The sequence below is a fragment of the Glandiceps talaboti genome, chromosome 6 (genome assembly GCF_964340395.1).
Source record: "Glandiceps talaboti chromosome 6, keGlaTala1.1, whole genome shotgun sequence".
Taxonomy (NCBI): domain Eukaryota; kingdom Metazoa; phylum Hemichordata; class Enteropneusta; family Spengelidae; genus Glandiceps; species Glandiceps talaboti.
This window is the reverse complement of record NC_135554.1, coordinates 22,778,636-22,793,356: the sequence shown is the minus strand read 5'-3', so window position 1 is coordinate 22,793,356 and position 14,721 is coordinate 22,778,636. Positions and strand designations below refer to the sequence as shown.

Here is a 14,721-nt window from a genome sequence, read left to right as displayed (position 1 = left end):
GTTTACTTTTGGAATTGATTCAACTTCAGACTTGTACGATGTGATAGTTTCCATAATGTAATGTAATGAACAGTAAACCAAGTTTATAACGAATACTTGTCATTTACAGTAAAAAAAATGAAAATATGGATGTAACTAATTACATGACATTGTGTTTGTAGATTTGGATATATAGTGGATGTTTATATATTTTTCAATTTTGTAAACATTTTGATCAGAGTACAATATTACTGTAAAGCAATGTAGTGTAAGTTTATAGAATTAGATGTAATGTTTGGGTAAGAATTTTTGTCAATCAGCTTACAGTGTAGTCTAAAATATTTGTCATTGTCGAGTGTGCTTTCTCCATTTCCTATGCGATGGTGTGTGTATAGGGGGAGGCTATACATCACCCCCCCCCCCCTCCATGCTATAGTGTACGTAGGAGGGTAGGCGACATCATTTCCCATCCTGTGGTGTACCGTATGTATGTAGTGGGGAGGCTACAGGGTTTAACATTGTTAGTGTGCTTTTAACCTTTCTCCACACTGGGGCCATATTTGTATTACTCCCAATGCTATAATGGTGTGTGTGTGTGTGTGTGTGTGTGTGTGTGGGCCGGAGATGAAAGAGCGCCCCCAACGACAAATCTTTCAGTCTACTTACAGTTATAGGAGGCATGATGAATCACACACCTCTGTTGATAACTGTGAACTGCATTTTCCATTCTAGGGTGTACCAAGTTTCTGATAATTATTCAAAATGTCTTTTTGTAGATAGAAGTAGAAAATATATTAGGTAAAGGACAGTTAGTAAGACTTTTGCACTGTAAAGATCTTTGGTTTATTATGATATCTTGGCATCACTAACAAATCCTGCATTAACAAATCCTGCACTACTTCTTTTCAAAAGTGTTTACAGTATTCTTTGAAAAATCTTCTTGTAGTTTTTGTAATGAAGTTTACAGAATTTTTAAACATTTGTCACATCAACCTGATCTCTCAGTGAGTGCAGGTTGCAAAAGTGGACCACATTGAATGTACTTTCTGTCCAATCTGACCTGTGAGGGCAGTGTGCTGCTGTCGCAATGATGCAGTCATTCTTTGCCGAATATACCCATCTTTGAAGGTATCGGTTACATGCATATTAAACAATATGTTAATCATTTTAGCTGTGTAGTTTTCCAAATACACTGCCATAGGGGCAATGACTACACTTAGTTAGACTAAATTATGTCGTGTTATGCTGCCCTCAACGGCCTGCTCGGGGTTGACCAATGTATGAGGCCACCCCATCATGGTGTACCTTACAGACTGTACACTCGTCTACTTTTTAAAAATGGTGTGAGATTGTCATTTCAAAACCATTATCAAGAGTATAGTTAGTCAATATCTACTTATTATTGTGGATGTATATACTTCTAGAGTTTTATGTCAATAGTAACTTTAAAGAAAAAATTACAAATAAAATGGGGTTTTTTCTCAATCTCGTGACATTATCTTGTCTTGAAGATAGAGGCTGCATTTGATGTTGTATGTATTGCTCCCCCATGCCATGTTGGGTTACGATTAAAATCTAGGTTAGACAGTTGTCTAGCAGAGCTGTAGAAAAGAAGAAATATACTTCACTGATAAGATAGCACTAATAACCTGGGATTGAATCCCTGGCATTTAAAAGCAACTTGTGGCTGCACTACGGAAACTGAGAAGGCTCACAGTATCATAAAGTTTGTGTCTTATCAATTTGGACTTGCAAATCAATTATCACTTTAGATTCATTTGCATTTTCACTTCTAATTGCAAATCGATTTCCAATTTCAATTCGGTTCATATTGTTCTCCAATCCTAATCAACATCAGTACCACATTTGTATACTGCACTCTCATTACATAACAAAGTAAAGGGGTACGCCACTGCAGGAAAGGGCATTTTTGTAAACTGGGGGTTCTGGAGGTCATCTTATGATTTTGCTGAGAAATATCAAGTTTAAACTCATTCATTGTTCACTGAGGGTCCTTGCCATGGACACACATCTTCTCATGGGAGTCAGCAACATGTATATGTAATTGGAAAAAACACAAACATTCGTCACTCCTGAGGGGGTTTAATTACCTTTAAATTCAACAAATCTATGTTCTAATATTACAAATGCATGTCTGCTGACTCCCAGGAGAGGATGGCATTTGTAGTACTTCATTTGCACACCTAGAAATAAATGCCTTCTTCATATTTGTTGAATACTGATCACAATCAAAGGTTGAAGTAGTTTCAGAATTTGCATAACTTAAACCAACTTTGTACATCAAGTTACACAGTGTGTCAGGTAAGTTTTTTAACGAATTGCTTTATTTTCAAAATACTTTCAATCTCTTTTCATGTATTTCAGATTTACCTGTACAGTACTGAATTTCAAGGTGTGATTTCATAATCCCACATACACACTTCAAAAGCCCAATATATTCTTGTAGTAAAACCTGGGATCTGTGATGGGAAAGTTCCCAAACAAAAGCTGAGGATGACTACCTTTGGTGCACAGCTCTCTCAGGCAAGCCCTTGACAACACATTTGGCACTGTGCGAACTAAACTTTGGTCAGTTTCATAGCCCTAGAGCCTAGCAGTACTCTTGTATGAAAGTAAAATAGAATTACAAAAATTTGATCACCGACGTTGTTGAAATAATTATTATTATGTTGATATATAGGTATAAGTTAAAGATATCAAACATTTTGTTGTAAATCATGATATGACAGAACCCCATTATGCCTAAGTGCAAGTGTGCCAACAAGCTGTGATCCAGAACAAAAGAATCCTAGTGAATCTACATAACTTTGTTGATAAGATAGTGTCAGAGCATGGAATTCAAACATTGGGGTTAAAGAATCATCATCAGATCAGGAAATATGCATTGTTGAATGTCATAACAAATTGTCTTCACATGATATATTTGATAAAAATCCTGAGCATTTCATTTAAAAATGTCATCATCAATAAAAGATACACTTCAGATAAAAATAACATCTCTCTTTCTTTCAGTACACATTAAAAATTTATGTCACAATCAAAAACAATACCTGTAAACTTTCACCATTTAGTTTGCATAACCCCTTGTTAGAAATGTTCACTTTCACTACCCCATATGGTAGTACAACATAATTTTTAATTTGCATTGCTTGATGTCAAATGTTTTCTGTAGTAGCTAATGGTTGTACAACATCATCTTTGGTTTGCATGGCTTGCTCTGTTTTTCTGAACAGCTGATGTAGTACAACTAACTCTTTAATTTGCATGGCTTGATTGATTTCAAAATTTACTGTAACAGCTGCTGGTAGTACAATTAAATCTTAAATTTGCATAGCAAACTTTTTCTGTAAACCCCTGATTTCAAATATTTACCATAACACATGATCACAGCATAATGACATATTTAATTTACATGGTTTGTTTTCAAACTTTTATTTTATCCCCTGATGGTAGTACAACAACATTTTCACTTCGCATGGCCTCAATATGTGCTCTTAACTTCTTGACCATTTCTCTTGGATCTTTCATGGGTAAATGTGGACATTTATAGCAATCACGTAGTTGTATGGCCTACAATAAAATGGAAATACAGCAATTTAATTCATAAGTACTATCAAACTTTCATGTCTGACAAATTTCAAGTTCTCTCAGTATCATAAAAAAAACATTGACACACCGATATTCTACAGGGATGGTGTAGAGAGATGTTGTTAACAGTGTAAATACAACAATGCATTACAGAACCTTACACATTGAGGTTTGAAATCATCAAATTTGACAATTTATTGTTAAAAACAAAAGAATTGTAGTGAGGTCATGTGAGGGCGCTATACTTTAAAATGGGCAGTCATCTGAAACCCAACAGATCAGAGATATAACAATTATTATTATTGAGAGTGAGGTTGACGTTCCAGACTCAATAATCCTCTTTCTACCAAGGGGTATTTATTTGTCAACAAAAAAAAACAAGTTGGGATCTATAGTGGCTCTTATACTTCCTCAACTCCCTGGGGAGCATACAATGCATTGCAGTCTCTATAGGCGCATAGGATTAAAGCATTCACGTTGCAACCTCTATCCTACCAGGTCCCCAATTATACAGCTGTGTTGACTGAGGCACAGTCATGGTTCAAATTTTGTCCAAAGACATTAGCCACTCAGAAACAAACGGCAGCAATCGGTGGGGCTCGAACCTGCAACCCGCAGATTCCAAGCCGACCATGCTAACCATTTGACCATCATGACTATATAGCTAATGAGGCAATGATGCAACATACTAAACTTAGCATACTTACCTTGGGTATCAATTGGTTCAAATGTTCAGCTCTAGTTTGGTGACTTGGATGTGTTGACAGTAACTCTATATTGTTTGCATTACCCTCTGCTTCACTTTCTAATGCCATACACTCCCAGAATGCACTGCTTTCCCTTACATCAAAACAGCCCTGGAATGGGGTAAGTCAGAAGTTTTATTACCCCTTTACCCAAAATTCAATAATTATTCAATAATTATGATATAACAAATGTGACATCTGAAATTGATGAACAGCTAATACACTATGTTGCTGTTACCAATCTTACAGACATTTTCAAAATAAGTCACAAGATGCAGAAAAATGAGGGCGGAAATCATATGGCAGTACATGAACATGAAAAGGTCAACAAAATGTAGCTAAAACAAAACCAACTTTAGTTCCTCAAAACATGATCAGAAACAAAGTGAGCAGGATTATTTAACTACTTGAGATTTCCACCAACCTTTGCTGTGAAACAGTGGGAAATCATGATCATGATCATAGTAATGACCTTCACTTCTGGTCTGAAAGTGCGTTCCAAACAGCACTCCTAGTGGCCAAATTATACAACCTTTTGTTTTTTCTGATGACCACTCTATGGTGCATTATTTCATTCTTACATATTGGCATTACCACATAAACTATCACTTTATCTACATTTTGAAAAAAAAATAATTGGAGTAAAGAGACACAAACAAACCTTTGCAGCTAACTGTAGGCCCACTTCATCTGCTTCTGTTTCTAAATTTCGGTTGTACGGCATTTGAAGTAATATCTAGACAAACAAGGAAGCATAGAGTAAAATCAACGACAGAATATTTTACTGACTACAGTATTCCCAGGCCAATGCAATGTTGTCACTGTCATTTGTGGTATTTTACCAGTGGAGTCATACATTTTCATTGTCATAGAACCACAGGCCTCCTTATGACATTCAATAGGTACTGCTACGAGGTACTATTTTTTAGTTGGATCAGCAGAAAAATACACTCAGGCTTTCAAAAAGAAGTTTTTTCAGTTAACAGAAAAATGTAATTTGCCATGTTTCAATTCCAGTATAAATCAGATCTAGACTTTCTAGATTTTTAACTTGTTTCTAGTCTCCTATATACAAGCCTAGACCATTCACTTAGTTGATTTCAGCTATCTACTACCTCAACATTTGAGACATAGCCTAGCCAAAATCAACCAAGCAAAAGGTTCAGCTGCCTTCCTTGCGATCTATCCTTGGGAGAACAGAGTTTAAGAGCTGAAATGTACCTTTATTATCCTTAACAAATTTCGATATTAATGTCGATAATTTCAGTTGTAAATTGAGTGTTAGATTATTTTTCACCATACCATAGTAAACTACACAGGTTACCTACCTCAATAACTCTATTCTTAAACCACTGGGCTACCAATGCTATACCATCATTAGGAAGGAAAGCCCACATTGCTGCTAGTAGGATAATAGAGAAGCCATCTACTATCTCTGCAAAACTGATTTGTTCAGCCTAGATAGACAGGAAAAGAAACACAAAATCCATTGTACATCAAACAGGAGTACCTTTAGGTATAAAATTGGAAGGATAAAATAAGAAAGAAAGAGTATTCTAACCTAGATACACATTATTGACATTAAACTTTAAAGTTTATTTATTAGTGATCTAAAAACTGAAAGACAGTATTCAACAATATTTGTTATTCCATACCAGAATTATAGATGTTTTTTACAATATGAAAGTCTTGTTACTTTCTGATGAAATGTATTCTTTTATGTAGATGTAGTCATTAATTACATTCATAACCCAAAACAACACACAGCACAACATGTACAAAAACAAACACAAACACAAACACAAACACAAACACAAACACAAATACAAATATACATACACATGTATATGCACACACAAATACATACCCAGACACACAGACATACACAGACATACATATATACATACATACATTCGTACGTATGTACGTACGTACGTACGTACGTACGTACGTACGTACATACATACATACATACATACATACATACATACATACATACATACATACATACATACATACAGACACAGACACACACACACACACACACACATCATGCATACAGATGTCACTAAAACAACACCACACCAATGGAAGCTAGGGTAAAGATGTTGTATACTTACTGCATGGCCTAATAATACATGTGCTATTTCATGTCCAAGTACAATGCCAAGTTGATCTTCATTTAGAATTGTTTTCAGTATACCAGTAAACACAAAGATCTCACCATTCTGTCAATCAAATCAATAAGTGACTTTTCTCAAATTTTGTTGTAGCATATTTTGATATGTAGTCACTCTTCTAGCCAAAGCTGTCACATTTTGTGATCGCATTAACATTCTTTGACATTTACATAATATGTCTTAATTTGTTTAAAACAAAAGTGTAAAGAATCGGAAAATATTTTAATATCGGAATATATTAATATTGGAGGTAGGGGAGGGAGGATGGGGGGGGGGGGTATCCACTATCAAGAAATCTGCATTGTACCTTCCATAACTAACTACACACTGATATCAGGTGACCACAAATGAAGTAGTCACGTGACTAAAAAGTAACGATTCACAACACTGATAGCATTGCAATGATTTGGACAAAAGGAAAAGCAATGTATGAGTCAGAATTTGCACTCAACAACACAACTAATCGTTAGATGCAATTGTAATTCAAGTTTCTCTATCTTTCTTTCTTTCTTGTGATCCACCACAATTTGATGTTCCCATATCCCTTTATACTATGTGGGAATTCACAAGAAAACCCCATTTTCTTATCATTCTGGCCCACAATAACACAGTTATCTTTAACTTAATAACAAACCCACAATTAGTAAACAACAAAGAATAAGGTACATGTATGTCTTTTACAATTCTAAATAAACTATACTACATGTAGTAACAAACCATAAATAACTTACTGGTAAAACAAATGCATTTTTTTCAGGTTCATCAATTATATGTACAGACCAGTTCTTGTCTTGGAGTTCGGGAATATCACTATTGGCTTCCAAAAGTTGTTGTGTTACCTTGGTAACCAGATCATAAACTGGATGCTTTGCAGGCACAAAGGAATCTTTATATCTCTCTAAGAACTTGACAAAAATGAAAAAAAAAAAATTAAATTTACTGTTAGTGTTGGTGCATCTGTGATCAAATACCTCTAAATTTGTATTTTTTCATGGTAACTTCCATGTTTTGCTCTGCTGTCAATAATTCAATGCATGACTGTACATTAAATCACCAATATATTGAGTTTCCCATTAAGCATTTTGTCAACTATTATTTATTTTTTTACAATAAATTTTAGTGTCTGTGTATATTTCACCATTCAGTTGATGTTATTCAATCTGTATCTTTTAACAGATCTATTGTGTATGAAATGTAGATTTCATCTGAAATGTACCATGCTACACATTCTATTTGTGATTGTTAAAGTCACTAAAATACAGACTGGGATCGGAATTCATCAAATTATGTTCACCTTCATGATTTGAGTCAGGCTGTATGTTTTCTGTCTCACATGTCTGATGTTAGACTAGAATTGACAATTTTTGTCCAACGTGAACACCTCAACTGATCTACAACCCACCTATTTGGGTTGAGGTAGATTTTGATGTCTCTCTTTACCCAGGAACAAAACATGTCTGATGTTGGACTGAGGTCGCCTTGTCCACTGTGAACACCTCAGTTGACCTATGACCTACCTGTTTGTATTCTTCAGCTGCAATGGCACTGAACTGTTTCTTTGTAAATGCAATAAATCTGGTTCTATTTGTTATTGGGGTGGACTCTAAGTGTGACAGGTAATAAATGCCTACTCCAGCACCTAACACACTGGCTGTCATCACTAACTTATACTTGTTCTTTTGTAAGAGTAATACAAACACTTGTCTCTTCTCATTCGGTAAAGATTGCCACCACTTTCTGAATGCTCTACAAAATATAAAACACACACAATGAGTCAGTGTTCTAGTATCCTAGATTCTTCTCTCTCTCACAAGAATGCTACATAACCAGTAACACTTTGTGTAGCCACCAATGGAAGAATGGGAAGAAAGTAGTAGAATCTCTCACCAGTCCTTGGCAGCATCAATATTATTAGCTGTTTTGTATGTACCAATATCTACCGAATAACTGTACTAGAATATCCTTGTACTGTGGGCCCTTATCTTACTGCGACTCCATGTTATTGCATGCTCTGGTATCGCAGTAACACATCAACAAATGATTAGCCCTATGTAGTCGATGAGGGCCCACAGTACAATTATGCAGTAGATATCGGTACTGTACATACAAAACAACCCTTTTAGTGATGTGATGCTCCGAGGACTGTGACAGAGTCTAGCAAGGGAGCAACTACGGTTTGGTGGCAGATTTGAAGCCATTCCTCACACAAAATAAAGATGTTTGGGGAGTGACTAAAAGGGCACAGGCTGAGTATATATGTATTCAGGATAGGTATAGTTTTTACCGCATATTGAAAAGGTATTGGCATTATTGTTCTGAAGCATACTTTTAACCATCATTTGCAATTAACTGAACTCAAACCTGGTATTAAGATATAACTCATAAATGATCCCATGACATAATTTATGATAGTATTTATACATAGCAACAATATTCAGAACATCTCTACCATACAATTAACCAGAAGATAATTGTAATATTATAGCAGACATACATCGATAGATTGACATTGTAAACAACCCAACACATCCATTACACACTCAAGCTTCCCTCTGAAAGTCATGTTATAGGGTTCCATTTGCAAAGATGAATGTGTTTAATATATTGCATAATATGATTTAAGGAAATTTGCTGTTTCAGATAAACATATGAAATGATATGACAGAATGCCATGACTCACAAGTTCAAGTGTGACGTACTTCTACCATAGGGGTATTTGCCATCATGCTTGCAGTGTTCTCTGCAGCCATACTAATAATCTTTATTCATACTGGATAGATCTAGAAGTATACAAACACTTGTCTCCCAAGAAGTTCACTGAGGGTCATCCCTCATGGGTTCAGTGTTAATGCAGGAGGAAACCGAAGTACCCAGGGAAAACCTGCCCTTACGGAAATGAGTCTATAGAAGTCTATAGAAAATCCAAAAAGCTGTCTATAGAATGTCTATAGAAATTTGTTCAATTCTATAGAATTCTATAGACTTCTACAGACTCATATGGGGCATGCATTGTTCAACAGAGTCAAACTGAATGACACTCTTCTTACTTACGGCATGGTTAATTGGATTGAACCCTGATTGGGGTTCAACCCCCAACCGCAGTGTGGTAAGAGGCAAGTGGTTTAACCACTCGGCCACTGACAACTACGTTCCTGAAAGTGTAGCAGACAACACTGCATGCATGAGTCAGAGCAAATACCCTGAATGAATACATTACACTTGTACTCACACATCATGGGGTTCTGCTATAATATAAATCTTCTTCAATGGTCCTTACCTTCCACTTAGTATAGCTGTACCTTTTGCCAGTGGCTTAGCAAGCATCCATATAAGAAATGGATGGACATTTCGTCTTGATGACGTTTGGAAAGTCCTCTTCACAATTTGGTTACAATGAGGTGAGCTTTGTCCTGGTGCATTGATTAAACCTTTGGTATTCTTTGGAAAGTACTGGAGAAAAGTGCGGCTTTGGTTACCGTGGTAACACGATACTTTCTTAGAACTGAATGTCCTGATAGAGGGCGTCCTACTTTCACTTTGAAGTGTCCGTTTGACAAATGGTTGCCTTGACAATAGTCTTGGCAAATTTCGACAAAATCTCAAGCTGATCATGATTGTTCAAAAAGTAAACTTCTCAGATACTATACCATACGGTCGACGGGCACAGCTGATTGCATCTGAGGTCACAGGTTTGTGGACTGCGTCAGGTCACGACGATGCTGAGTAAACCACCCATGTTGAGATAATACCATCAGTTTATACAACGAAGAATTGGTAGTTATCAAATTACGATATCCATTAAGTTTAACAATATTTACATTGTGATGATAACTGTGAACAAAGACAAATATTCTATTAGTATTATTTCAGCTTTTTTGTCCAAATATTCCACATCAGTTTGTTTCGTGAACTGTCAATCCCACGCTGTTAAATCGTTCTCCACGCCCACTTGTTTTCGTCGGTGAAATTTTCAGGGAGCCTTATCACTGCATGTCACTTCGCAGTCATCTCTTTTAAAACAAATACCACGAAATACCTTAATATGGCCGTAAACTTGAAATAGTGTCCCTGTTGAACGCTTCCCCAGCAACTACGACGCCATTTTTATTATAGCGCCATCTACGATGGATTATGTCAAATTGTTAAAAATTAAAACGAAAGCAGTGTATTTAGAATTGTTTCGACACAGAGGACGACATAACGTACCTCGTTACCGTAAAAGTCTTATGAATTTATACTTATCTCTGCAATGTAAACATAAAACGCTTACCTTTCTTGAAATGTACTTTTGAGTTTTTCAACACGTGCCTAAGCCAAAAACTGTTCCTTGTTCTCATTCATTAAAAATGGAATTAATGATCTGTTTAACAAATTCATCTTTTGTTTGTGTCTTGCATGGCACATCCATGTGTATTAAATTGGCATAAATTATGGTAAACCACAAATTATTTTCGACATATTCTGCACTGAATCATTTGAGTAATTGTTTGCAAAGTGCTGTTTTACTGTGACTATTAAAAAGAGCTGTTATAAAGGTCAAACAAAGCCGACTCTTGTTTTCAAAACTCTCAGCAATGCACACAATGATGTCAGCGACACGCTGCTGACTTGTTGCCATGGTTGCAGTTACACCCTGATCAAGAATTTATCCGTTAAATACTGCTATAGTCTATGCATATGAAGAGAATATGGTCTTTCCATTGTGTAGTATGAATTTATGATAGCATGCTAATACAACAAAGTATAGACAAGACTATTATTAATTATTCTTTCACTCATACATAGGGAAATATATAAAATTTAATATTATAAGAAATACCAAAATACTATATAAGATTTTTATCTCTGAATTAACAGTTTGTTTTTTTAAGTACTTCTTTTGTGTCACCAGACACACACATCTTTTTATCTATTTTATTTTTATTTTATTTTTTAAATATTTCAAAACAAATACTGCTGTTTTGAGATTATTTCATTGGAGACAGGTGTCACAATTACTCTGGTATTACTACATATCACTGTACAAGATAAAAAAGATAAAAACACACTTAGATTTGAATAGGAGTGTGTAGTACAGAAAATTGATTTTTTTTATTAATTGAGAGATACTATTTTTGTGATTACAATTAAAATAAAAGAAGTTTAACAATGGAAAATATATTAATTATGAATCAAAAGGACAGTAAAATATAGTTACTTTGGAAAGATTTATTAGTAACAAATGCGACATTTATTCCACCAGTTTCAAAGACATCAAACACTTATATATTAAATCATTGCATTATCAAGATTCATAGTAGTTGAATAAAAAAATTGCATTTATTTCTAATTTGATATTTTTTAATATAAAAGTTTAAAATGTAATTTTTTTTAAAAATCTTATAAAGCATAATCAGTACTGATGGAAATGAGAAGTTCTGATGAGATGGGGTGGGGGAGGGTAGGGGGAGGGTGGGGTTGGGGGTCGTAATTTGGAGGGGGAGATCAAATAATAACATATGTATGAATACATATAAACTGTTCCATCATTTGTTCATAGAAAATGACCATTTATAATTAAACAAAACACTGTTTTCCAAAAAATTACAGAATAATAACCAAATATCTATTTTTTTAAATGGTATTATATGACAATAAATGATTAATTGAAGTTTAATTCTCAAATACTTCCCTAGAGCTATCAATTTACTTCACCTGAGATTGAGTCCAAAACAGTTCATTTTAAACTTACTATTATTTGTATTTTCTAACTGCATGCATATATCAAATTCTAGAACATGATTTATAAGCATTTGATGACATTATCTAAACAAAATACTGTGAAAGATATCTAGATAATTATCACTCCTATTATCAATCTTTCTCACTGATTATCAAAACTGATTATCCGAAGTTATCAAAATAAACACAAATAATATACTATATGTTAATTGATTAATTTTTTACTGTACTGGAAACAAAATGTAACAACTAAATTTGGGGGAAAAATCTCAAATTGAAGATAATATTTCTGGGGAGGTATATAGCCGAAACTATAACTATTCAGGAAGGTAATGAAAACGAATAAATTATAACCTGACATGAAGACTTTGTTTTCTTTGTGTGACCAGAATTACAATTGATTTGACATGACTGCCCTCACCACGAAGAATAGATTCGTCCTTGTCTGCACAAACGGTAAACAAGTCTGCCAGAGGGCGTAGAGAGAGATTGAAGAAATTCAGGCTGTGAGTCATATACTAAATGTCACTCTAACAATGACAGTATTGTGTAGTACACAAACATATCTAACAATGAACATAGTACACTGTCTATCACAGCTAGCATATTCATCCTGAGCTGTGCATGTATAGACCCCACAAATATACCACCAAAATAGCACCCTCTAAGAAGTTATTCTTTCATTTTTTTAACACATACTTTATTTATGTAAGGGGTTAATATATCAACATATTCAACTATTGCTACCCAACACATATACTGCCCCCAAAATACAGTTACTAATTTTCACTATTCAGTTTAATTTTACTGTCGTTAGGTTTACCATTCATGTACCACCATGTTCAACCTAGTACTATCTGGTCCAATTTCTCTCAAGCCAGAGTACATATTTCTGCTGACACAATGTCTGTAAATACCTACGGCAAAGCACGTTTTGTATGGTGCTGTAATGAGGCCTGTGGTTTATGATGTTGTAACCAGAGAGCTAACTACATTGTATATGTTACCGCCAAAAGACAATATCCTATAAAAAAATTCTTTTTTACACTTTTCAGTTCAAATATACTTTTTGTTTGTACACCATTGCCACCAGATTTAACCCATTAGCTACAAATATTTCAAATATGCCAAAATAGTTTTGAAACCTCTCAAAATTTATACGTTGAATTTCACATTTCAACTTGTTTCTACTTGCATTGCTTACAATACATATCACTTGTGTACAATCACATTCAATCCAATTCTACTCCAGAAATATTTTGCCGCCAAATCAGTAAAAATGGTTATTTTCATACTGTTCTGTTTAATTCCAATGCTGTTTGTATTCTATATATCTACATAGGTTACTCAACCAAATTCTACCCAACAAATATTTGCCGCCAAAATGTCCCAACAAATTTTTTGTAAACAGTTATAAATTTAGATTATACCTTTCAGTTCAACTCTGATATTGTCTGTATGCTGGGTTCCACACATGTATAAAAATCTACCAAAAAAACATTGCTTCCAAAAGCATATTCCTATAAAAATATATTACTAATGATATTTCTCAATTTTATGTTCAATATTCACTCAGGTAATTATGTATTCTACCCAACAAATGTTCATTAACTGCCAAAATTGCCAAATGAAAGTTTTGTTATATTTTCACAATTTTAATTTCAACTCCAGTGTTGTTTATATGCTGTATAGCCACACAGGTATACTCAATCAAATTCTACCCAACAAATATTTGTCGCCTGTCCTAACAAAACGTTTCTCTTTATTGATCAAAATTTTCAGTTCGATTTTACTTTCCTTTTGTACACAATGTAGCACCATATTTCACCCATTCTCACAAATATCTTGTCAACAAAATATCCTCACAAAAATTTCATTGCTTGTCACTTTTCGGTTCAATTTTGCTGTCGATTGTACAGAATAAACTCATTATTACACCCCATTTATTAATCAATAAACACCATAGAATCCTTGGAAGCAGCAGTTTTATTTTGAGAGTATGGATAAAGTGACACAGTGTGTCATAACAGGAACTGAAGAATGACTCACTGATCTGTTCAGAATATGTTCCGGTTTTACACAAATACTCTATTCAGCTAACCTTCAAAAGTTGGTGTACAGTCATATGTGACTCAAAGTTAAGTTTGGATTTTTTACAACATAATTGTTCTCCTGGTCAAACGACAAGCTGACATGACAAACCTGAAACTAGATGAAGTAGAGGTCATTGAGAGGTCAACTATCATAGAAAGTCATGATCAATAACCAGTCACGATGTAAAAAAAGCCAGTTAAGTTCTGGTGACAACACCTGTCCCATTTTGACAGTTACGTGACTTTGTTTTTGTGATTGTGCAATACATGACTTCCATCAACTGCCATCAGAATTTCGTTTTGTGAAACTTGTTAATTTTTAGAGTTTTTAAAAACAAAAATTATACAGACTCACAAAAACAACTAGATAGAAATAACAGAAACTGCTTCTTG

General features: G+C 34.6%; 1 protein-coding gene across 1 annotated transcript; it reads right to left on the bottom strand.

Moving 5' to 3' along the window:
* Positions 1 to 3,417: 3,417 nt before the first annotated feature.
* LOC144436760 (metalloendopeptidase OMA1, mitochondrial-like) lies at positions 3,418 to 10,591 on the bottom strand. The gene is made up of 9 exons (XM_078125618.1): positions 10,551 to 10,591; positions 9,792 to 10,345; positions 8,032 to 8,260; positions 7,246 to 7,419; positions 6,455 to 6,562; positions 5,663 to 5,791; positions 4,996 to 5,070; positions 4,296 to 4,445; positions 3,418 to 3,570 (listed from the first exon to the last, which is right to left on the bottom strand). Exons 2-9 carry the CDS (start codon positions 10,124 to 10,126, stop codon positions 3,424 to 3,426), a joined length of 1,347 nt encoding a protein of 448 aa, XP_077981744.1. The 5' UTR covers positions 10,127 to 10,345; positions 10,551 to 10,591; the 3' UTR covers positions 3,418 to 3,423.
* Between the last annotated feature and the right edge of the window lie 4,130 nt (positions 10,592 to 14,721).

Coding starts and splice junctions, on each gene's coding strand:
- LOC144436760 (XM_078125618.1), bottom strand. CDS start 10,126: ATGATCAGCTTGAGATTTTGTCGAAATTTGCCAAGACTATTGTCAAGG. Junction 7,420..8,031: donor CAGCTGAAGAATACAAACAG/GTAGGTCATAGG, acceptor ATTTTTGTCAAG/TTCTTAGAGAGATATAAAGA. Junction 3,571..4,295: donor TGAACCAATTGATACCCAAG/GTAAGTATGCTA, acceptor ATTTTATTGTAG/GCCATACAACTACGTGATTG.